At 38.8% G+C, this 23,641-nt stretch overlaps 1 protein-coding gene and 1 non-coding gene across 3 annotated transcripts; one reads left to right on the forward strand and one right to left on the reverse strand.

Annotated features, from left to right (window-relative positions):
* Nucleotides 1-236: 236 nt before the first annotated feature.
* On the reverse strand, nt 237-20,473 carry UQCRC2 (ubiquinol-cytochrome c reductase core protein 2). 2 transcript variants are annotated; one of them, XM_045521165.2, is made up of 15 exons: nt 20,318-20,401; nt 19,158-19,231; nt 18,684-18,767; nt 18,436-18,585; nt 17,418-17,482; nt 16,095-16,151; nt 15,753-15,877; nt 13,668-13,765; nt 10,873-10,930; nt 8,845-8,940; nt 8,339-8,538; nt 6,227-6,307; nt 4,149-4,225; nt 1,760-1,913; nt 237-497 (listed from the first exon to the last, which is right to left on the reverse strand). In XM_045521165.2, the coding sequence occupies exons 2-15, from the start codon at nt 19,173-19,175 to the stop codon at nt 414-416; spliced, it is 1,347 nt and encodes a 448-aa protein (XP_045377121.1). In that variant the 5' UTR covers nt 19,176-19,231; nt 20,318-20,401; the 3' UTR covers nt 237-413. The 2 variants fall into 2 exon arrangements, with proteins under 2 accessions (XP_045377121.1, XP_010959332.1); XM_010961030.2 differs by lacking the exon at nt 19,158-19,231 and having other exon boundaries at nt 20,318-20,473.
* TRNAT-AGU (transfer RNA threonine (anticodon AGU)) lies at nt 12,222-12,296 on the forward strand. The gene has a single exon. It is a non-coding gene; the product is annotated as a tRNA-Thr (tRNA).
* Nucleotides 20,474-23,641: the final 3,168 nt, after the last annotated feature.

Genomic DNA, 23,641 nt, shown 5'->3' on the forward strand with positions numbered 1-23,641 from the left:
ATCCAGACCATTTAATTGTTCTTACCCAAGAGGACACATTTTTAACTATTTTTATCTTAAAAAGTCACCAATAATAATCTGGAAATACTTATTCTGATTGCCACTTAGCCTTAATTTTGATAGTTTCTCATGCTTCTGTACTTTATTATTATATTTCTGTTCTCCTTTAAAGCATCAAAACAAAAACCTCAGCATATGATAAATAGTTGTTGACTGATTAGGAAAAATGCAAGAAAAACATTTAAACAGAATGTTTTATTGACTTTAGGTCAGCTGGGAACAATTACCTGCATTTATGCTTTACAATATTTTGAAAAAAGATAAATATTACATTAGAGATTTTTGACTTCCATGTGTTTGCTGCTATGGGTTGAGAAAATGTTCAGCTCTTTCCTGTAACATGTGTTTCAGTGTTACAACTCATCAACAAAAGGTGTATGCCCCAAATTGCCGCTTGCTGCCATTGACTTCTGGCCAGAAACAAACTTCTTTGCAGCCTTTAAGTAAACAAACAAACAAAACAGAAAGTTAATAGAAATAAGCAAGAAGATAAACTTCTTTTCCTCGGAATATTCCATCCTATGTGTGACTGAGCAAGTCTGGTGCTCTAGAGATGCAGGTAGCTTTAAAAAGGGGGAAAAAGAAAACCTCTCTGACATTGCAAAACAGGGCAGAGGTGTACTTCCTTGTTTCTATATTACAATGGCAAATAGTCTGAGTCAATAAAACATACACTGTTAACTGAAAAGTTATACTCCAAAGGCTGGCTGTTTAGGGGGAGGGCATAGCTCCAGTGGTAGAGCGTGTGCTTAGCACGGACAAGGACCTGGGTTCATTCCCTAGTACTGCCTCTAAAAATAAACTAACTTAACTGCCTCCCCTACAAAACAAAACAAATGAAAAACCAAACCAAACAAAGGCTAGTTGTTTAGGTTAAGTGTAATACCATGAGGAACAACCCCACAGTATCTCAGGCCAGCTTTTTAAACAGAGATGGTGTTGGAGGCAGCTGGGTTGGGCTCACGTGACAGTACAGTGTACAAGATGGGGAAAGCCATTTGGGAGAGTGTGTACGATGAACGTAGAGGCCAAGTGAAATCAAGTCAGTGTTACTATCTTGACACAGCCTGTTTCTTTTTCCTACCCCCGTTGTCCCTACATATAAGGTAGATCCCTTGGTGAGATGGCTGAGACCTCTACCATGGAAGGGGAGTAGGCATTTTTAATATAAAAAGGACTGATTCTGGCTTTATTCTGTAGTTCATGTACTTGTTAGGCACAGTAGGGAATACAGAGAGGTGTAAGACAACTCAATCTTATAGCAAACAAAATATGTGAAGGGAAAAAAAAAAAAAAACCCAACACAAAACAGCAGGGGCAAGAGAATGTCTCAGACCGAGAAGACTGGATCATGAAGGACTGGCAGGATAGAGTTTATCTCTTAGGAGTGAGGACGGAAAATACCAAACTTGACAATTAGGTTGAATCGTGTGAAACTGCCAATATTTGACTCTCCTTGACCTTTAAGGATCTAAAACGGTTTAAGGATCTAACGGTAATTTAGCTGAATGAGGATACCCTGAGTTGACAAGGAGGCTGTCTGCAGGTCTGATGGTAATGAGCCCTTCTGCCTCCACAAGAGGTAGACAGGCCCCAGACCAGAAGACCATACGTAGCCCAAGGAAGCTTATACATTCCTTCTGAAACTGGATCATTAAGGACAAGTTATTTGATGTTAAATAAATTTTCACTTGCTTACATTTATGACATCAGCGTCAGCTACTGCGTCAATCTGCTGAAGGACTGTGGATGGCGGAACGTAGGATCCAGCAACTAGAGCCTGGGACCCAATTTCATCCAGGAAACTCTCAGAAGACTCCACAGACATTAGGTAGCTAGCTTTCAGCTTGTTCCTGTTCAATAAAACGTGTGTAACTAACGCAGAAGCCAGTTTTACAGAGCACGGCAATTTTAAAGTTTGTTCCCAAACCCTGAAACATGTTTTGGTAAATATATAAATTAACAGCTTTGAAATCTCAACAGCACTAAAGGTCTCCATTCTATTTCTTCAGTTCACCAACTCTTTTATTATTCACATTATCCTTTTGAAAGCTGTCAATACAAGACTATATTTGAAAACCCAAGAGATTGCCTTTTGATTTTGAATTAGAACTTAGATCTAGTTAAAACTATTTTAATGTGAAGTTTTGATTAATGAAATAGCTCTTGCCTCCTGATATTTTGGTGATAATTTTAGGCATTTCTATTGAAGAAAGTATCTCTTCTCACTGTCCACTTACCAAAGTGTTGTGTACTGATAATCTGTCACCCCTGGCCCTCAGCCCCATTTCTGTGCTGGGATTTGCCTCACTGAGGGGTGAGCAGTGGGGAAGGACAGCATAGGTCCTGTAAGTCCTATGGCTTAAATATGGGCACAGGAGCCTCACTCTGAAATAAAACTCAATTCATAATTATCCCAGAAAGAGACTGGTGCTCAGAAAGGCACCTGAGTTATTTACCTCTCAAAATAAACTAATCTCCTTGGCACTCTGTAGCAAGATTTCTATTAAACATAATTTAATGTAGCAATTTTACCACATTGTCAGCTTAATTGAAAAGATTTTACCTGCAATAAACTTTACCAAGAAATTATTAGTTTGTCACTTCTGCAATGACACCTCACTTTCTTTCACTATAGGAAAACAAAGAACCTTACAAGGAAAAGTATCAACTCCATCAAAATGGCAGAAACAAACATATCTTGACATTAATAATCAAACCTCCATCTTCTACATGTTGGTATACCTTATAAAAACTGTGCTACATTTAAGTAAATATATTTAAAAAAAAATAAATTAGATTTGGAACCAATTTTTCCTAAGCAAATCCAGTCTTTCAGTTTATTCTCATCATGACTTGTTTCTAGTGTAGTCATGGGGAACCGCATCCCACCATCCTTGGCTCCATGTATACATTTAATAAACTGTGTCATACTTACTCAAGAGATGCAATTTTTTTGTTTGTTCAGTATAATAAAGTAATAATACTAACGAGGACAGAAACGGCAAAAGGTTGTTCCCTCCTGGATTGTAACTCACCCTGTCAGACTTCCTTTGTGGGCAATACTAAATGACCATGAAGACCGCCAGAGTTTCAGAATTCATATTCTGAACTGTCTTAAATAGATGGAGTCAAATTTAAATGTTCTAAATGTCTGTAGGAAAGTGCAAGCTGACTTCCAATTCTGTCCAAAGTCTGTCTCTAAAAGGTTAGAGAAACTCCCAGGACTACTGAGTTGAGGTGTTGTCAGCACTTTCAATGAGGACAGTGGGGATTTAAAAATCATGAAACAGGAGACAGATACTGCAATCTTTTAACCAGATGTCTTTTTTGGGTCTATCAAATCAGTAAAGAGTATTTGAAAAAAAAAAAAAAGCCAATGGTTATGGTAAACAGGCATTCTCATTCCTATACTGACAATGTGATTATAAACTGGTACAACCTTTTACATTGTGACTCCAAAATATAAAAGTAAAATTATATAAACATATACATACATTTATATAAACATATACATATATTTTAATACAGAGACTTTCATTATAATATTTACAACTCTCGGCCTAGGTGGGAATCTATACCAAGAAAGTAATAAGAAACACAAAAATATTTTAAGCCCAGAGGTACCCTTTACAGTTTATAATTTCCAAATGCAGAAAATGTCCAATAAGTATATTCTGACACACCAATTAAAACTTTATGGCAAATTTTTAGTAATCTGAATAAATGGAAACATCATTATAATGTTTAAAAAAAAGGGAAGAATCATTGGTAGAGAATGAAAGATAACTTCTGTCTTTTTTTCTGTTTATAATTTTCAAATTTCTACAATAAACACTATTAAATAGGATGTAAGTATATATACAATATTAAAAATTATATTTAAAAATGCATAAAAATGGTCAAGAAAATAAGCAAAATGTTAACAATGATATCTCCTGGTGGTAGGAGCGTATTCACCTTTCCTTTTAAATAGTTTTCTGTACCCTTTCAATCCTTTTGTGCATTTATTACAATAGTGTTGTACTAGAAAAAAATACAACTTTCAAATAACTGCAACATGAAACTCAGTTAACACTGAAACTTACTTGGCAGTTTGGACATCTGTGTTAGAAAGGTTTCCTTGAGCAATTGTTTTGACTTGGTTATAGGCAGCCTTGATAACCTAGGACAGACAAGTAAAATCTCTGATCAGTGCTGGAGTCTGCAGTGATCAAACACTCCTCTACTGAGGCCGAAACACGAGAAATAGTGTAGCGTCTATTTGGAATTCTTAGGTCACTGTGTGCTTCTTATGCTTCCAATGTTCCATAAAGCAGCTGTCTGTACAATATTCAAGTAGCCAAGTTCTTTACAGGCTTAAAGTGGCAGAGGGAAGAGGATGGCAGGAGGGTTTAAGAGAACACAGGGACTTATGATTGCCTGTAAAGAATAAACACCTCTAAAACCTCCCCAGACTCTCAGTCATGTAATCGATACTGCGATCTCCTGCTGTTCACTAAGAAGAAACAAGTAGTCCACACACAGCCCATCTGTAGAGCTTATCCATACTTGGAAGGCTGGAGTCAAGAAGGAATCAAATTCCAGTGATGTGGGTAGGTACCTGGTAAATATCTGTTGAATAATTAAATAAATACATAAACCTGGTCCCTGATTTTTTCCATCCCAACCTTGGCATCATTCTGGGTCTGAAACTTACTGTTCTCCCTAATCACCTGAATTCTAGGACCCTCATTTCCCCTCCATTTTAGCTACGTATTTTCACAGCCATACCCCAGAACTGGACATAACCTACATCTGCCTCTGAAATCCTCTCATTCCAAGACCTCTGGCCTAAGTCTTTAATCACGCTATCCTTATCTTCCAGTTTACCAAGATCCCTAGTTCCTTATTTGTCCACTTCCAATCTATCAGGCCCTTCTGGCTTCACTTCTTTATTTAGCCTAGATCCATGAACATCCTTCAGTTACTCTTGTGTGTCCAGCTTCCTGCAATCTCCTCATACCTCTGACTTGCCTACTTCGCAGGACTCTAATCTAGGATCAACCCAACTGCCTGCCTCCTCCATTTCTCCATTAGGTGTGAACACTAATGATAAATCACGAAAGACCTCTGACTGGCTGTACTATGAATCTGTGGTCACTCATCACAAGGAGACAGCTAAACTGCTGCTATGCCCATTCTGTGTGCATCTAGCCACTCATCTGTCCCGAACCTCATTACTTTCTTTAAACTCTCCCCGCTTCTCTGACTCTCAAAGCATGACTTAGCCCCCTGCCTCACCAGGGATGTACTTCATCTCCCTGACATCCTCTTCGCCCAACATCAGCCTTTGTGTCCAATGCTAAAATGTCCACTTGTACTGTGATTCCTGTTTGCTCTTGCTTTTTCAGACTTGATCCATCTATGATTTCCCATCTCCTTTACTTGCTCCAATTTTCCTTTCCTTTCAGTATGATTGTCTCTTCCAACTTAATCTCTCAGTGTAAACTCTCCTAAAACTACCACCACCACAAGTCTAAGCTCCACTTGCCTACACCAATTTTGCATTGCTTTTTCCTCACTTATTCCTTAATTCTATAGATTTTAGTCCACCTCCAACACTCTGGTGTAAACTGATTAATATCACCAATAGCGTCCTAGTTTGCTAGAACTACCAGACCTCTCTGTGGTAACTAAAGGGATGTTAATCTGGAGTAAATCAAAATAGTGTTTCTTTCCTTCCTGGCCTCCAAATACACCAGTTTCTCTTCTTTTTCTTCTTATTTTCTTTAGTCACCTGGTGGTGGTTCCCACAGCTCAACCTTCAGTTTCCTTCTCCTGCAACCTTTCACACATGACCCTGACTTCAGCACTCTTTATACTGAGGACTCCCAATATACATCCTAGGCTTGACCTCACTGAGCTCTCCATTTGGATATCCCAGAGACAACTCAACGACACTTGGCCACACAGAACCAAAGTATCAAGGAGGCATTTCCTCCCTCTTTCCTGGAAGCATTAGTACACATTTTTCATTTTTAAGTTTCCTCTGCAGCAGATACACCTTAATAAAGATATACAGAGCTCTGCTCTGATAAGTCATGGCATTCAAACATTCCATATTTTTACTAAAAACGTCAATGGGGGAAAAATCTTGTGAGAATTGGTAAGAATTTGAACTTACATCTCCAGCAGCTGCTGCTTGTGAGATAGTGTAAATCCCGAAGAGTCCAGAATCTGAGTAACTGGCATTAAAAGCAGAAACCTGAAATGTAATGAAACTTTACTGTATGTCATTCTACCAGGTAAAACGGGACATCATTTCCTTAAAGCTGTCTGGATAAAAATGTGTACTTTCACAGTATAAGCAAAGATTAATATTTCACTTAACTGGTTCTGTCCAGGACTGAAGTATTCTGCTCACACAGGTTACCTCTTTCAGAACTGTAATGGTTTTAACTTCTCATTTAAATCTTTCTAAAAAGGATCGCTCACTTTCCTCTTTGCTGGGTATTTTCTCACCTTTTGATGATTAAAGGTTAATGCAAACATTAACTTGTGAACATTTTACTATAGACTCAGTACGGCTTAGTGGTATGGACTGTGGCCTTTGGCATTACACAAAACTGCTTTCTTTCCTCTGCTGTTGGTGGTAACTTCCTTTTCATCAGTTTGCTTTCACTTCTCCTACAGACTAAAGTCAAAGGATTAGGAAAATAATTTTGGCTTAGTGGTCATTACTCAGATGTCCAAGGTGACAGGAAGTTTAGCCTCTGGAAAACAGGGGAATTGCTGTCTATAGTCTGAGTAGTGTTAAGCTCCTTAAGGTGAACATGACTGCTGAGTACAGTGTATCCTAGTGTTTACGTGGACCATTTACATAAGGATCACCTGAGTTGTCACTGAAAATACAGACTTTCAGGTTCCTACAACAGATCTACTCATTCAGATCCCTGTGGATGCAGCGTGGGAGCTGGCAGTTTAAACTAGCATTCCAGGTGATTCTTATGCACACTGAAGGTTGAAAACCGTTGGCTGAGTCCAGGTAAAGCATATGAAGGTGTGCACTTCAATTACTTGACGTTTACTTACAATTCTGAGACTATCCCATTCATATCCCAAATGTCTGAAGTAGGAAATTTCTATTAAATTATGTCACTGGATTAGATTAAACTCCAGTCACTCAAAGCATCATTAACATTCAGTGGTGAAGAGTAAAGCATGAAGAAAAGAAAACAGAGCAGACCATGAACCAGGAGAAAGAAAATCTGGAGGAAATCTAACTTACGACTAATTTAAGATAATGGTTTTCAAACTGTGCTCCAGGGAATCCTAAGGCTCTGAACAGAAGATTCCAAGGGTTTCACTGTCAAGTAAGCCTTCTAAACTTCTTTAAAGCAAAAACTTGTGTGTTGGGCATTGCAATTGGGAAACTGTACTGGATAAAGAAGGCTCCTCTACTTAAAAAAAAAAAAAAAAAAAAAAAAAGTGTAAACTACCACTCGAGTATTAAACAGAGGGATAAAAAATAAAGACTGATTTTAACTTCCATTGTTAAGTGTCAAATGGCCAAAGACTTACTGAAGCATAAACCTACCTGTGCTATGTACTGTTGTTGAAATTACGAACAGTACTTAATCCTACAATTTAGTACATTTGTTACCTTTTAAAGATCTCAACAAAGGTCACGTAGGGTATTACACTGAGCAGACAACGGTCACTCATTCAATGGTATTTTGCTGGTTGACAATTTACATTCTCTTGATTTAAATATCACTATTTTGAAAGCTTTAGCACTCTCCTGACTGTAATAAAAAGGTGTCTTCTAAGGTAACATGGGCTTTTTGTTATGACTAAATGTCATTTTTCTTTTTTTTAACTTAATCTCCAGCTGAAGGGTAAGTCTGTAAGCAGTTTGGAAAACATGAAGAGCAGTGGAACTCAGGAAGTAGCCACAAGAATGGAAGGGGACAGAAGAAATCAGAAAAAAAGACTAACTGGAACTAGGGGAATGTTTACTATCTAAAACTTTAAAGGGAACGGAACTGCGAACTTCTGATTTTCTAAGCATTAGTACTTCTTTTTTATTAGAATAACTGAAAAGACAGTAAGTTTTTGATAGACCCACTAAGGTACTAAAATTAGGCCTGGCTGTCTCTTCAATTTTACAAAGATTTTCTTTCGTTCATCTTAAATTTTAAAAGCAGAATTAACATTAAGAGCCCAAGTTATCAGGACTACATCATGAACAGAGCCTTTGAAAACAAAAAGAGAGCTATCCACTGCTCAGACTCACATCAAATGGCTGGTGGGTTCCCTTGGCAATAGCCTGGTAGAGTGAGCTGGTGGTGTTGCTGCCCCTCTTAACGTGTGGCCCGGCACCGAGGACGTGCTGGAGAACACTGAATGCATTTGCTTCTGCACTTGCTGCAGCAGTGCTTTCTGCTACCAGGGCAGCATGGACGAGACTGTCTCCATTCTGTTCTCGGATTTCACCTGGGGCCAGGTAAGGAAAGTGAAGAAGAAAGTGGCTAGTGGTTTTACCCTTCGGTATTCTCTATGACGCAGCATTGACCTATTGAGATTAAGCTTTTCTGTGGCCTTGTGCTCTCCTCATGCCAGCCCGCCCCTCCCCCAACACATACTCAAACATGTTTAATACCTAACCCACAAGCAATCTAATTCTTTCTTTCCACACTGATACTATCTGGTAGTAAGTGGTTAGGCCTGTTATACTGCAGTACGCTGCTGGGGTGAGAGGGGGCATCCTGATAAAGTAACTCAATAGAACAAAATGCTTACCTCCACGGTATTTGGCCTTTGCACCAGATAAACCAAGGCCGCCTCTCACATTGAGAAATCGTTCAGCAACTTGCTTTAGAACAGGATGACTCACACCTATTTCCACAGAAACAAAAACAAGCTGGAACCAGAATCTCTAAAACACAATTGTAAAATGCCTACTGTTTTAAAATGTATGATTATACAATTCAAATATTACAGAATTAAACAGTAAAGAAAAGAGCTCCCCCATAACCCCACACTTCCAGAGATACCCATTTACAGCTTCAGCAAATATTAATTTTATCCTCATTTTCTTTTATTTTTAAAATGGTATTATCCTATTGCTATTTTTTCTAACTTGTCTTTTACATTTAAGTGAGTGGACTACACCAAACATTTATGGTTATAAAGAATTCTATTATATGGACATACCATCAGTTACTTAATCCCTTCTTGATGGACATTAGTATGCTTCTAATAGTTGGCTATTAAAACAATATTGCATTGTGCATCAAAGGACATTTTCAAAAGAGTGAAAAGATAACCTACAGAATATTTGCAAATCATGTACCTGGTAAGGATTAGTATCCAGAATATGCAAAGAATTCTCACAGCTCAACATTAGTATGGCCATAATCAAGAGACAGGTAATAACAAGTGTTAATGAAGATGTGGAGAAACTGGCACCCTTCTGCACTGTTGACAGGAATGTAAAATGGTTCAGCTGCTTTGTAAAACAATCTGGCAGTTCTTCAAATGGTTCAACAACAAGATAGATATCCTGGCAATTCTACCCCAAGGTATATATTCAGAAGAATTAAAAATAGATGTTTTGTTAAAAAATTTATACATGACTGTTTACATAAATAACAGCCCCAAACTGGGAACAACCCAAATGTTCGACTGATGAATGAATGGATAAACAAAGTGTGGCAATGAAATATTTTTCAGCCGGAAAAGGGAGTGGAACATTGGTGCATGCTACAATATAGATGGACTCTGAAAACATTACGCTGAGTGACTAAGCAAAGATGCCAGTTACAAAGGCTATTATTGTACAATCCCATTTATATGAAATGTCCAGAATAGTCAGCTGTACACAGCAGACAGAAAGTAGATTAGTGGTTGCCAGAGGCAGGGACGAGGTAGAATGAGGAGTGACTTCATCTTTTGGGGATGAAGAAAATGTTCTGAAATTAGATAGTGGCAATAGCTGCACAACTCTGCATATACTAAAAGCCACACAAAAAAGTGTTTTGGTTTTTACTGTACACTTAAGTTTAAAGTAAAACTGTACACTTAAAGGGTGAATTTTATGGCATGTGAATTATACCTCAATTAAGCTGTTATTTATAAAACAAATGAACAAAAACTCAATACTGTACATAATCTTCTCATGCAACTAGTTTGTAAACTTGACCAAGTGCTTCTGCAGGGTAAATTCTTATAAGCAAAATTGCTGGGTCTAAGAGCATAAACATTTAGAATTTTAATATGTTAAAACAGACCTCCAAATGTTATACCAGTTTACACTCCTACCAGTAATTTTTGAGAGTGTCTATTTCTCCATACCTTGGTTAGTACTGGGTAGTGTCAATCTTTTAGTTTTTGCCAATCTCAGATCTAAAATGTCTTTGTTATTACAATTACATCTTTTACAATAATTGGCTATACATAAACACATACACATACACACACATTTTCCCCACAAATTGTTAATGTTCTTTGTCTATTTTTCTATTAAATTGGACTTAAAACAAAACCAAAAACAAAAGCTGTCTGTACAAGCTCTTTGCTTAGTGAAATCTGCCCTTTGTCATCAGTTCTGCAAATACAAAAATGAATTTAAAAGCCAGTACTTTAAAAAGTTAAATGCTGGATTCTGCTTTAAAAAAAAAGTCTGGCTATCGAAATTCTATCACATGACTTTCTGACATAAACAGAGGATGAGTTCTCAAATTTTGTTCAATCCTGTGTTCATATAATTATAGCTTAAAGGACCACTATTAAAGAAGCGAACCGACATACAGGCAATTCCCAACTTACCAAGTCCAATCAAAGCCATTCTTGCACTTGTAAAATGGTTCTGAATGTAGTGATGTAACTGAGGAAGTTTAAAAACATCAAGTTATATTGGTATAAATACAGAAAGCTGAAAAATGTAAAACTGCAATTCAGCAGAAAATACTAAGGCTTAAAAGCTGCTACAAGGAACTATAAGTGACTACCTAGTGCTGAATTACACTGAGATTTTATTTTAAAAACCATTGCTTAAAAGAACTAGAACTTAATGTGGTGATGGTTATGGAACTCTGTGAATATAATAAAAGCTAATGATTTGTGTATTTTAAATGGGTGAACTATACGGTATGTGAATTACATCTCAATGAAACTAATGAAAAAAAAATGGAATAAAAAAAAGTAATGAAAAAATAAGAGCACACACTAGCCTGAACTTGAAAAAAATGGGACTAAGTTTATAATTTTTATTATAATGTGACTTAAGCAGCAAATCAGGTTTCTTTTGTTTTTATACAGGTAGTAATAAAGCACTGCTATTAACAACAGTAGGGCTAATAAAGTTACATCACTATACTCCTCTTGCCCATCTTTGAAGGTCTTCTTGCTATGAGGTTACTGTCTATACCAGGGTTTCCAACCTGGATGATTATAGAATTATTTGAGGAGCTTTAAAAATAAAAACAAACACTGTCAATGTCTCCCCACCCCATCTCATTCCCAGGCCCACTATACAGACTGATACAGCAGATTCAATGTGAAATCTTGGAATCTTAATTTAAAACCACTCACCTACCCACCCAGGTGATTCAAGGACCAGTGAGATCTAAGAATTACTGGTTTATACTACCATTTTGACCTAATATACAAAAGTAGGGCTAAAACGTGCATTCCCAACAGAAGCATGATTGCTCTAATGGACTGAAAATTAGTTCTTGGGGTTAAAAAAAAAAAATCTTATTCCTTTATACATAAAGTACAAATATACATATAGTACACAGAGTATATCTATGGTATTAAAAATTCATGGTGGAGGGTAGAAAAAATTGGCTAAAAAGGCTCCTTGAGAATAGGTGATAATATTGAGCTTCGCTAGACTGCACTTTTAATCAATTTATCAGAATTTATGACCCAAAGTGAATGTTCCAAGGAGTCACCTTGGAAAACCATATATATTTTTTTCTGCTGATGTTTCCTATTGAATCCTGCTATTGCTCAAAGTATTCTAGTGCCGATTTTTTTAGAATTTCCTTTAGCCTAGGGATACATTTAAAAAATGACAGTAACTTTGAGATAACCATGGTTTCCACCTTGTTATCTGTCTATAATACACACATAACATCTTATTTTTTAAAAAAGTGGGACCCTTTGGGGAGGGAGTGGGTATAGCTCAGTGGTAGAGTACATGCTTAGTATGCATGAGGTCCTGGGTTCAATCCCCAGTACCTCCCTTAAAAAAAAAAGGACCCTATTCATAATATTGGTATATCCTATTCATAAATTACCTCTTCTTTACTTGATAATATGCGATTAAATCTTTCTTTATCAATTAATATTTTTGAATGGCTGAATAATATTCCATTCTACAGATATTTAATAAGCTATTTAACTAGTTCCCTAATGCTGGATATTTAATTTGTATCTAATTTTTCACAATGATAAACAAAGCCACAATAAAGATCTATGTGAATTCTTTTAGCTACCTCAATAATATCTTTACAAGGGTGCATCTGATTTCTGAAAAACTTCAAAAATTCACTGAAGAGGCCAGTCTTATGGAAAATGTTGGTTGTTCCAAGTTGGACAAAATCAGTTATAAAATTTTTTAAAAAGTGCCATATGAATGGTAGGCAGTAAATTGATAATTGGACAGTTTTCTTAACCAGGAGATAAGTCAAAAGAGCAAAAGGATATAAAATTCAGTTTTCTGTAGTGGATAACTGGAAATGAGAATTAAAAACCTTAATTTCTGAGTCATATATACTTTGAAATTTTGGATAATTCTCACTTTTTTCTCAATGATTTTTGGTATTTTTGGGTGGGTGGGTGGTAGGAGTGGGAAATTAAGACTATATACACGTATCTACACTTGCAGATTAAACACTCAATGTTTCACATTTTGTAAACAAAGTTCTATGATATACACGTGGCTGTGACATGTGACAAATCTGAACTGCCAGCAAAGTGAGGCAGCTGTGCTGGAGAAGGTAAATGAGATGGTGAGCAGGCTAATGATGGAATGGGAGGTAAGGAAGTGGATTCACTCCTACCTATGTATTCAGAGTGGTTAAAGGAAGACTTAGCCACAAGATTATGGTATTTAAACATTTATATATTGCTTAAAAGATACATATACACAGAAAAGGGTCTAGAAGAAAATATATCCTAGGTATTAACAATGAATGCCTTTAGATGTGGGAGATGTTCTTTCCATTTATTTTGCTTGTCTCTGTTTTCTGAATTTTCTGTAATTTTCTTTTAACCATTGGCATTTATTTATTTATTTACTTGTTTGTTTATTTTTAATGAATAGACTATTTTTTTAGAGAAGTTTCAGGTTCACAGAATTGAGCAGAATGAATTTTCTGTAATTAACATGTCCCTTTTGTAATTAAAAACTTTTTAGTTGAAAGACACACAAAAATTGTTTAAGATAGAATTTTGGTTAAAAGCAAACTGATGGGGGAAAAAAAGCAAGCAAGAGAATTTCTTAAATTAGAAGAAAAAAAGAAAAATTAGCAAACAAAACTGAAACGGTAGATGAATGTTCAATTTAATGTGAAAACAAGCACATTTAAAAATGTAATGTGTTTTATCAGTACCTCGTCTGGTGTCACTTTTCCAATCCTATAATCAGGACAATATAAGGAGTTAGCCAAGGTATTTCGGTAAGCTGCAGCATGCAAATTTTCAATGACATCTATAAAATAAGTAAAGAAGTGGTTATGGAAATGTGATTTAAATAAAGATAACAATACGTTTAGAGCCTAGAAAGTAACTAGACTTTAGAATTTCAGTCATCTTATAGCATTCAAATATTAAGAGAACTTGAAATTTATTATCATTTAACTTCTAGCAACTTTTAAAATTCTCCCAGTTGAATTTGCTCAGAAAAGTAAGAGATTCAACGACAGCAGCTTCTAAACATCAGAGTCCACCTAAACACTTCTCTAACTTTAATCTCCCTGGTATTATCTGGAAAGCATAATGGCCTGAAGTCTGAGTCTAGTTACAGTTCTGCCACCAACTAGCCACGTGACCTTGATTAAGTCGTCTAATCTGAATTTTGCTTACTTCAAGGTTCCCCCTTCTAACGAGTGGGTTGTCAGGATAAGAGGAGATACAACAGTGTCAGTTTTAGGTCATATTACTAACTTACAGAGGTTAAGATGCTACTGCCAAACTGCACTCCTCACTGGTGCCCTGGCACTGTCCCTGCTGTCCTGGTTCAGTGCCTCTGCCTGAGGTGTCTCTTGTGTTTGCTCATTATTTGGGCAGCCCCTCTATGCCAGGCACTGTGCTAAGTGCCGGAAGTAAAACAGACGAGTAAGACAACAATGCCCGCCCTCAAAATATGAGGGGAAACACTGTAAAATAAAGTATTATGGGTGTGCTTGATGTTAGTAGTATCAAAAGCGCAGTGGGGGCATTAGGGAAGGGCAGTGGGAATTAGAAAGGAGCAACAGAAATAAAATCTGGGATAAAATGTTGTTCCAGATCACCTCAGTAGGTGTTTCCCAGGTGAATGAACTGAAACAACATTTCTGGCAGAGGAAACAGACAAAGGCGTAAAGTATGACAACTGTTTGATTCCGAGGGGGAATTGCAGCTAGGAGGGGAACAGTGTGGAGCAAGAAACAAGGGAGGGAGGCAGGGCCAGATCATGAGTAAACATATATGCTAAGTTAAAGAGTTTACACTTTACCTTATAAATACTAAGAAGCCTTTAAAGGATTTTCACCAGATTTTCATGTCAAGAAGGATCATTGTAATGGCAATGTGGCAGATGGACCGAAGAGGTACGCCTGGAGGCAGAGACACCAGCCAGGAGACTACAATAACTGTTCAGGCAGAAAGGATAAGGGCTGGAGCCTCACAGCCACCAGTGGGGAGGAAAGCTACTCTGAACACGGTAAGTCATCATTTCTATAATTTTATTGTTCTACTTCTTTGGTAGAGGTCTGGAGTAACAAAGATCATTCTCCTTTGTGACACAAAGTATCATCATGAAATAACATTAACTAACAGGTACCAAGCACTTACTATGTTCCAGACACTTGGCAGGAGACCTCCTCTCGACAGGCCTGCACCTGAGTGAAGCCCATCCTGCGCTGAGCCTCTGCGGCTGGTCACCTGCTTACAGCCTACCTGCACATGCCTGCACCTACCAGCTGTGTGACTTCTGACAGTCAGTGGTGCTTTCTGACTGATATGTTTTACCACATGTACTTGTCAAGGTTATATAATTAAACATTATATAAACACAAATATGAATAGAAAAAAAGTTCTTATTTTTTGAAAATTAAGTTGACTGCTTTGGAAAGACCCAATAAAGGTGAGTCAGCTGAACAATAACAGCAATGTGTAACAATAAACTACAGCAGCAGGAATAAACTGCCGCCAGATCTGGTGTAAGCAAAACCATTAAAAACCAGTGGCGGGTGGGGGGAGCAGGGAAAAGGCCTAGGATTCTATCACCAATTTACATACCATCAACGATGAAAAATAATCAACAATACAAATGAACAAACAATACATTTTAAAAAGTGGACACATTTCTGGAAAGGACATTTCCAAGCCCAAGGAGAAAAAAAAATTCAGTAGCAATTTTATTCCTCTATAAATCAATCTCCTCAAAAACCCAGTGTTTTAAGACACAACTGAATGTAATCTGAAAGTGCACTTACGAGCCTGTGGATTCTGAAAAGCCACGGTTTTGTCAATCCTCAGCTGAGACTGAAGGGCAGCCACCTCCCAACGACGAAATTCTGGTGCTGCAGTGACGTTGAGCAGGAACTCCATTAGAATATCACTGCAGAAGACATGGAGAGTTACCAGTCAAAAATCTAAAACCAACATCCATTCTACGTAACTGTTAAAGCTCTCAATATTAAACTTCAGGCAGGTTGTGAATGATAATCTAAAACCAACATCAGAGGTCATGATGCCTCATTAAAAAAAAAAGACTAGAACTGAGCAGCTTAGTATTCCTTTAAAAGCAGATGTCCTGAACACACACAGGGACTTACACATCATCCCGCAGGCACTCCACAGTGTAAGCCATGCTCTCCCTTGTTGCAGTCACACTGAGTGAAAAAGAAATGACAGTGAATTATCTAAATCAGAAGAATAAGCTTTCCCTGACATCCTTGTTAAATCAATCAATTCCCTTGGAAAAATTATTTTGAAGTATAAAAAAGTATAAATAATAGTGTAACAAAAAAAATATATATTCAACTAAAATTTTAAAATGCTAAAAAATATCGTAAGTAAGAAAAGGGCAAATATTTCAATCTTAAAAAGAAAGAAAATCCCAACATGTTACACATGGATAAACCTTGAAAAAATTTTCCTAAATAAGTCAGTCACGAAAAGGACAAATCCTGTATGATTCCACTGATATGAGGTCCCTAGAGTAGTCAAATTCACAGAGACATAAAACAGTGGTTATCTGCACCTAGGGAGGAGGGGAAGGGGGGTGAAGTGTTTAACGGCTACAGACTTTCAGTTGGGAAAGATGAACACATTCTGGAGACGGGTGGTGGTGATGGTTGCTTAATGAGACTTATCGCCATAGAACTATACACTTAAAGGTGATAAATTTTATGTTATGTATATTTTGCCATAACTTAAAAAAAAAAAAAAGGCAATGTTAAAGCTGAAGATCTCTTTGTACCCTTCCCAGGCTAACTCCCTCACTTTCCAATTCTAGAGACAAACGTGATCATAAGCACTATGTATTACTATTTTGCTAAAAATCTTGAAACTTGTTTTTCCACAAAACATTTTGATTTTAAGTCTAGTATGTTGATATAGATCGAGTTCATTCCTTGACTGCTGTGTGGTAGTCCCAGCCTATTACTGTATCATACTTTATTTATCCATCCTTTTAAAGATAGGCATTTAGGTTGCTTCCATTCTCAATAAAGTCTTTGTGCATGTGGATTAAAAACAGTAGGTTGTAGAATATGCTCATTGTCAATATTAACAGATATTCCTTGATCTTTTCTAAGTAGTTTTACCAATTTACACTCCCCCAGCAGTATAAAGACTCTCCATCTCCCTTAACGTTGCCAACACATGATACATAAAACATTTGATGGGTGTACAAGTGAAGATCATAGTGTCCAGGTTCCTATTCTGGGAACAGCCTGTTACACATGTTGCAAATATCTACTCGCAGTTACTTAAATTTTTACTTTAATGCATAACGATGTTTTACATTTTATGTGTCAGATTCATCAGTCTTCTTGTGTCTTCAGAATTGTTAACCACCTTGATGACACAGAAAAGTTTCCTTACAATCGATTATCTTCTGGTGTTCTATTTCCAATTACTTATTTTTAACAAACCTTAATTTACCACCAACTGCTTCAATTCCACGGGTTATCTTGAAAGATGAAGCTCCTTTCGTAGTCTTGAAAAAGAAAGAACAATTTTTTTTTGCAGTTTTTTAGTGCTAAGTATGCCAAACATCACTCTGTGTCAAAATCTAATGTCTGTCATTAGATTCAAAAAGAATTTTACCTAGTGAACCCTTTTTAGTTTAAGAATTATAAAACAAAGTTCACCAAGAAGCACAAGTATAGATTTTTACATAAAGTACATTTAGGTAAAAAATTCCATTATAGAACGCGAGCTTACTGGATTCATTAGTCTATTCTGAAAGAGATTTTCATATGGGAGTGAGTAATTTTTTCAATTTTTGGCACTTTTTAGAATTAAAAATTTTGATTTTTATCCTCTAGCACTAACATTCAGATGGACACGAATTTAATGCTTCCCTGTGGTAAATATCCTGTGTTCTTTTTAAGCTATACTAGAGGACTCTACTGGGTTGAATAGGGTCCCCCACAAGATTCATGTCCACGCAGAACCTGCAATTGTGACCTTATTTGGAAAATAGTCTTTGCAGATGTAATATTTAAAACGAGGTCATGCTGGGTTAGAGTGGGCCCTAAATCTAATACGACTGGAAAAATTCAATAAGAGGGATATTTGGATAGAGAGACACAGACAGAGAAGGCCATGTGACAACAGGGCCAGAGACTGAAGTGATGCAGCTCCGAGTCAAGGATCGGCAAGGATTGCTGGAACCCACCAGAAGCTAGGAACAGAAAAGGCAGGGTTCTTTCAAGAGCCTTTAGAGGGAGCATGGCTCTACTGACACCATGACTTTGACTTCTAGCCTCTAGAAGGCTAGAAGGATACATTGAGGATACATTCCTATTGTTTAAGGCACCCTGTTAGCAAAAATTTGTTATGGCAGCTCCAAAAAACTAATATAGGTTTGTTGCTTGTAGTTTTCCTTTCTGTAGGACCGAGATACCACAGGTTTCTAAACATACCGAGGTAGTAAGAGATGCTTACCAAACCTGATGCAAGACGAAGCAAATGAGAGGTTCCTAAATTGTTGGAGTCCTCGTATCTGCTGCCTGCTTTAATGAACAAACCAATTCTTGAAGCAGGAGCATAGTTTTCAAGAGAAGCAATCACTAAGCCATTTGGTAATCTGGTGAACTGTATTTAAAATAAAGCGGGGGTGTGATTAATGTTTTTATATTATCAAGCACAGTAAGGTATGTTATGGGTCCAGTGAGCAAGCCAGTGGGACTAACCTCAAGGTCTTCAGGATGTGGAGGCACTCCCGCAGGGGCAGCTGTGGCTTTTACTTTGGGGGCAACTCTAAGGGAATAAAATCTCTAGACACACAAAAAAGATAGGTGATCACACTTTTCAAAAGAACAGCGCATTGTATCCGACTGGGCCTAAGCGATAGAGGATGTTCAGTGGTAAAAGAACTCCATGGGAGGACTTAGCTGATTAGCTTACTATGCACTTACTAACCCGGCAGGTTATTTATGCCACTCTTAAATCTCTATTTGTGATTTGTAGAGCCTGAAGGAATACCGAGCTCTCCATGTTCATTTCTTACTATGTAAAGAATTACTGTATGTTCTTTTACCTTTTAATTATCTTATTAAAGCTTCAAGTGGTTCTTTCTAGCTCCAATGCTATGGGGATTTTTGAAAAAGTGTGGAATAGCCACATTCGTACCCTTTTATAGATTTTAGCATTACTGCTTCCCTTACCTGCCCAAAGAGTCTCATCTTTTTAGTCTGTTTTCCAACTGAAATGACTTCATCTCCTTAATCATTTTACTAGCCTTTAAAAAAGACAAAGTATATCATCAAGAATACTTCCTCCAAGCCTCAAATATTTCCCACAGTATCTTCACTCTTTTCCGTGTTACACTAAGACTACACAATCAAGGATTTAATCTTCTTTGATTAATATATCCTGAGATTAACAATAGCTTCATCGACAGCAGGTTCTCAACAACATAATATGCAACCACTGGAAGGGTAAAGGGGTCCTCTTAAATGTCAGATAAATGCGTAACTTTATTCAGTTTTTGGGGGGGCTGGATAATTCTTTTTTGTGGGTGGCCTTGTGCACTGTAAGATGTTCAGCACTAGCACTCTCCCACAGGTTCTTATAACACAAAAGTTTCTGCATATTGCCAACTGTCTCCTGAGGGCAAAATTGGCCTCGCTACCCCCCTTGTTAATCATCGCTCCAACTTGACATAACACTGACACTAGAGTAGTTTTCCCAAGTGACAGCTATGTTTCACTTGGGCTTGAAGGAGGAGCTTTAAGAAGCTCTTGAGAGCAGGTCAAGAGCCCCTCCTAGATAAACTCTCTTAACAAGAGATCAAGAAAAGCACACTTTATTATACAGCAGGACACCAAAGCTCCAGGTGCTGTGAAAAACGCTGTAAACGCGTTAGTTCATTTCTTCCTATGATTTTACACACGTGCCCACTTAACCGTTGGGGAAGCTGATGCTCCGTGATACGCCAAGAAACAGAGGCCGCAGGTGATAGGGTAGGGACGGGGGGGGCTAGGTCTACGCCGCCCCACAGGGACCTGGTCTTGCAATCTCCTTCCGCACGCCAAGTGCAGCAGTGACCTTCAAAGGTCCCCTCCACCGACTTGCTTCGCCTCGGCTCTGAAGCCCTCTCCCTGTCTTAGGTTTTCCGGCATTAGGTCTCTCCTGCTCAGAGCACCAGCTGGCCCTCCAACGCCCGACCCACCCAGCCAGCAGCCCACTTGCTCGGCCGGGTTCAGCTGAAGGGCAAACGGAAGCCCAAGGCCCCGGGGCCCCAGACCAGGCATCTCCGGTCCGTATGACCCTGCTGACAAACTGCTCCCCAACCCTTCCCCAAGCGCGCCCCTGCTGTGCTTACCGCGAGGGACCCGGCTCTGGTTATCAGCTTCATGGCTCAAGATTGCTCCGACCCAAAGACACTACCGCCTTCTAGGACGGCCGGATGATGGCGGACGGCGGGAGTATCCCAGCTTCCCTCGCGGCACTTTCCCACGCCTCCGCGGGGAGGGCGACTCTCTATACGGCCGACCGCGCTCTACTGCTCCTCGCTCTACGGCTCCCTGGAGGAGGTCGGAGCGGTCCAATTCCCCCAAGACGCAGGACAGTGAGACGCATAATTGCGTAAGTAAATATTCAGAAGAGAATTTAAGTCACCACTTTGGGATTCCTTTCCTGCTCTGATATCCCCTCTGCAATCCTCTTCTGACTAAGTCTACGACAGCCCATCACAATCTCCCCCACACCCCCACCCCCGCCACTTTGGATTCTCCCGACTTGGGTTGTCCAATGAGAGAGCCCCTTCCTCCCCGCTTCCGCCCGCGGGCTCCCGGCCCCCACCCGCGGGCTCCCAGCTCCAGTCCTCTCCGGAGCTCTAGGACAACTCGGTGTCTGCAAGCCGGTTTCTCAGGGAGACTTCCCGCTATCTACCCTTCTGCAGAGACGTGGGCTTTGAAGCCGGCCGTAGTGGCCTCTAGCTTGGATCATTAGCTCGACGAGAGCGGAGGCCTTGTCCTGTGAGTTCGCCGCTCTTATTCCCAGACCAGGCCGGGGACACGCACAGGTGAGACCGAAACCTACGAAATCCGAACAGCTGAGGTCTCTGCTTCTATGGAACGTATAGTCTAGACGGGATTACGGAGAGAATAAAAACGGTAGTTTTCGTCTTAGAAAAGTTAAAATGTTTTGACTGGTAGTGGTGTGTGAGAGACTTCTGAGCTGAAGCCTGCATGTTGAGTCATGTGACGTTTGGGGGGGGGCGGGAATCAGTGCTCTCTTAAAAGAGAGTATTAATTTAAGAAGTTTTCTGTGCCAGACACCATGCTCAGGAATTTGTTCTCCCATTTTCTCCTGGATCTCTGCATTACCTATTAAACAGACGTACAAGCATCCCTTTTGTCCTAAAACCTCTGCTTTAATTTTTCTCTTGGTTGTTTGTGGGATCTAAGTAAGCTTGATATGCACCTCACTGGTTGATGTCAGATATGAAGGGGAGAACCTAAGTGATAACAAAGATTACAAAGACAAGCAAGGAAGGGAACTCAAGATTAACATGTTATTTAAAATGAATATTTTGGACCTGGCCTAGATATCCATGCTCTAGTTCTTGTGATATCCAGTTAGACGTCACGATATCAATACAGTTTTAAAATGTGCAAGCAAGTTAGGCTGATCGCTGATCTGTCTTCTTTGAAATTATTTTCAAAGCTACTTTGACAAGGAGGTCCTGGCACTGGTAAATTTGGGAAATAATGGAAGGAAAAATGTGTTACTCATCTGTTTACTATGGCTTTAGCATAAGTCTTGTTTGAATGGTGACCTGACGGAAGGAAGATGTGCTGTTACCTGGTGGTCTTTTGTACTAATGCCAGGAAAAATTCCTAAGAATAAAAATGACTTCTTAAATGTTAAAAGTGCAAACTTTAATTTGAGAATCCCTTGGAAGGCCTAGCTTATATTTCCCCTCAAGGCCAAACATGCATCAGATTGATGTAGGGGGTACTTGTTAAAATGCAGATGAGTGGATAAAGAAGCTGTACACACACACACACACACACACACACACACACACACACACACACACACACACACTAGAATACTACTCAGCCATAAAAAAGAATGAAATAATGTCATTTGCAGCAACATGGATGGACCTAGAGATTATCATACTAAGTGAAGCAAGTCAGAGGAAGACAAATATGGTATCACTTATATGTGGAGTCTGAAAAAATGATACAAATGAACTTATTTACAAAACAGAAGCAGACACCTAGACATAGAAAACAAACTTATGGTTACAAAGGGGAAAGGGGTAGGAGACGGATAAATTAGGTACTTGAGATTAGCAGATACACACTACTATATATACGATAGATAAACAACAGATGATAATTTGTCCCAAACTTGGCTAACATTCATGACATACGGATGGACACTTAGTGAATGTTCACCAGAGACTAGATTGAGTTGTTTCACTTTGTCCCCCTTATAAGGACCTATGTAGCCCATCTGGCTCTTTAGGGAAGAGTGCTAGGGCAGCTGACTCAGGTCAGTGACCAATTCGTGTAAAAGAGGGGCTCTTAGGATGTTTTCCACTGCTTGGCGTGGTAAGCACTTCAGCAACCCAATGTGACAAGCAAAGCCAGAGCAAATCCAGAACTATGGACCACTTTACCACATGCCCAGAGAGAAAAAAGTCGTAGGGACAGATAAGCTGATTATGTCTGACTAACGGTGGTCTGTTACTTATGTAGAGAGAGCATTTGCACTGTGTAGGCATTTTTTTTGTTGGTTGTATGTGTAGTTTGTATGTTGTAGAACATACAGTTTCTACCTGAAGAACGAGAAGATGGCTGTTAGTGCTAGTTAGCAATTCTTGAGCATAACTTGGGTAAGACAGCAGAGAGAAATCTTAAAAATTGGAGTCAGTCAGAATATGGGCCACACCTGTGGGAAGTTATGACCACGGCTTTGCTGGACACTGTCCCAGAGGAAGCTGTGGGCCACAGGTTCTATGCTGGAAGATGGCTTATCCGGAAAGATGATATCAGGTTTTTCCAGCGGGGCAGTACCTGTACTTAGCTTATGCTTGGTACCATCACTCCATGGGAAAGGGTTTAAGGAGACAAGGAAACAAGGAAGAGAGGAGGTTATAAACTGAGGTAATTCCTACGTATATCCCAGATACTGAGAGGCACAATAAATACAGTAGTCCCCGCTTATCTGAGGAGGGTATGTTCCAGGACCCCCAGTGGATGCCTGAAACTGGGGATAGTCCTAAACCCTATATATACTATGTTTTTCCCTACACACACATACCTATGATAAAGTTTAATTTATAAATTAGGTCCAGTAAGAGATGTTAACAACAATAGCTAATAATAAAACAGAATAATTATAACAATATACTGTAATGAAACTTACGTGCCTTACCTGGCTCTTTTTGTGTTGCCTTGTGAGAATTAGGGATAGGGGAACTGGCACAAATATGACCTCTGAATACTGATACTGCTGTAAGTTTTCTGTGTCTATGACCCAGGATTCCAGTGTCTTCTGCCACTATTCACGGAACCGTTGTAAGCTAACTTGACAATTTGCAAGTCAGGTAATATCGGACCCTTCACATTTCATTCTTGACAATAGGTCACTTACCTTAATCACCAAAGATTGTAAACTTTCTTCTTTG

The sequence above is a fragment of the Camelus bactrianus genome, chromosome 18 (genome assembly GCF_048773025.1).
Source record: "Camelus bactrianus isolate YW-2024 breed Bactrian camel chromosome 18, ASM4877302v1, whole genome shotgun sequence".
Classification (NCBI taxonomy): Eukaryota; Metazoa; Chordata; class Mammalia; order Artiodactyla; family Camelidae; genus Camelus; species Camelus bactrianus.

What these genes read in the sequence shown, in the direction of transcription:
- UQCRC2 (XM_010961030.2), bottom strand. Translation starts at nt 20,350, where the DNA reads ATGAAGCTGATAACCAGAGCCGGGTCCCTCGCG. An exon ending in GCAGTTGGTGGTAAATTAAG is followed by an intron (nt 16,152 to 17,417) that starts GTTTGTTAAAAA and finishes TTTTTCACTCAG; the next exon opens with TGTGACTGCAACAAGGGAGA. An exon ending in GAAAAGTGACACCAGACGAG is followed by an intron (nt 10,931 to 13,667) that starts GTACTGATAAAA and finishes AAACTTCCTCAG; the next exon opens with TTACATCACTACATTCAGAA.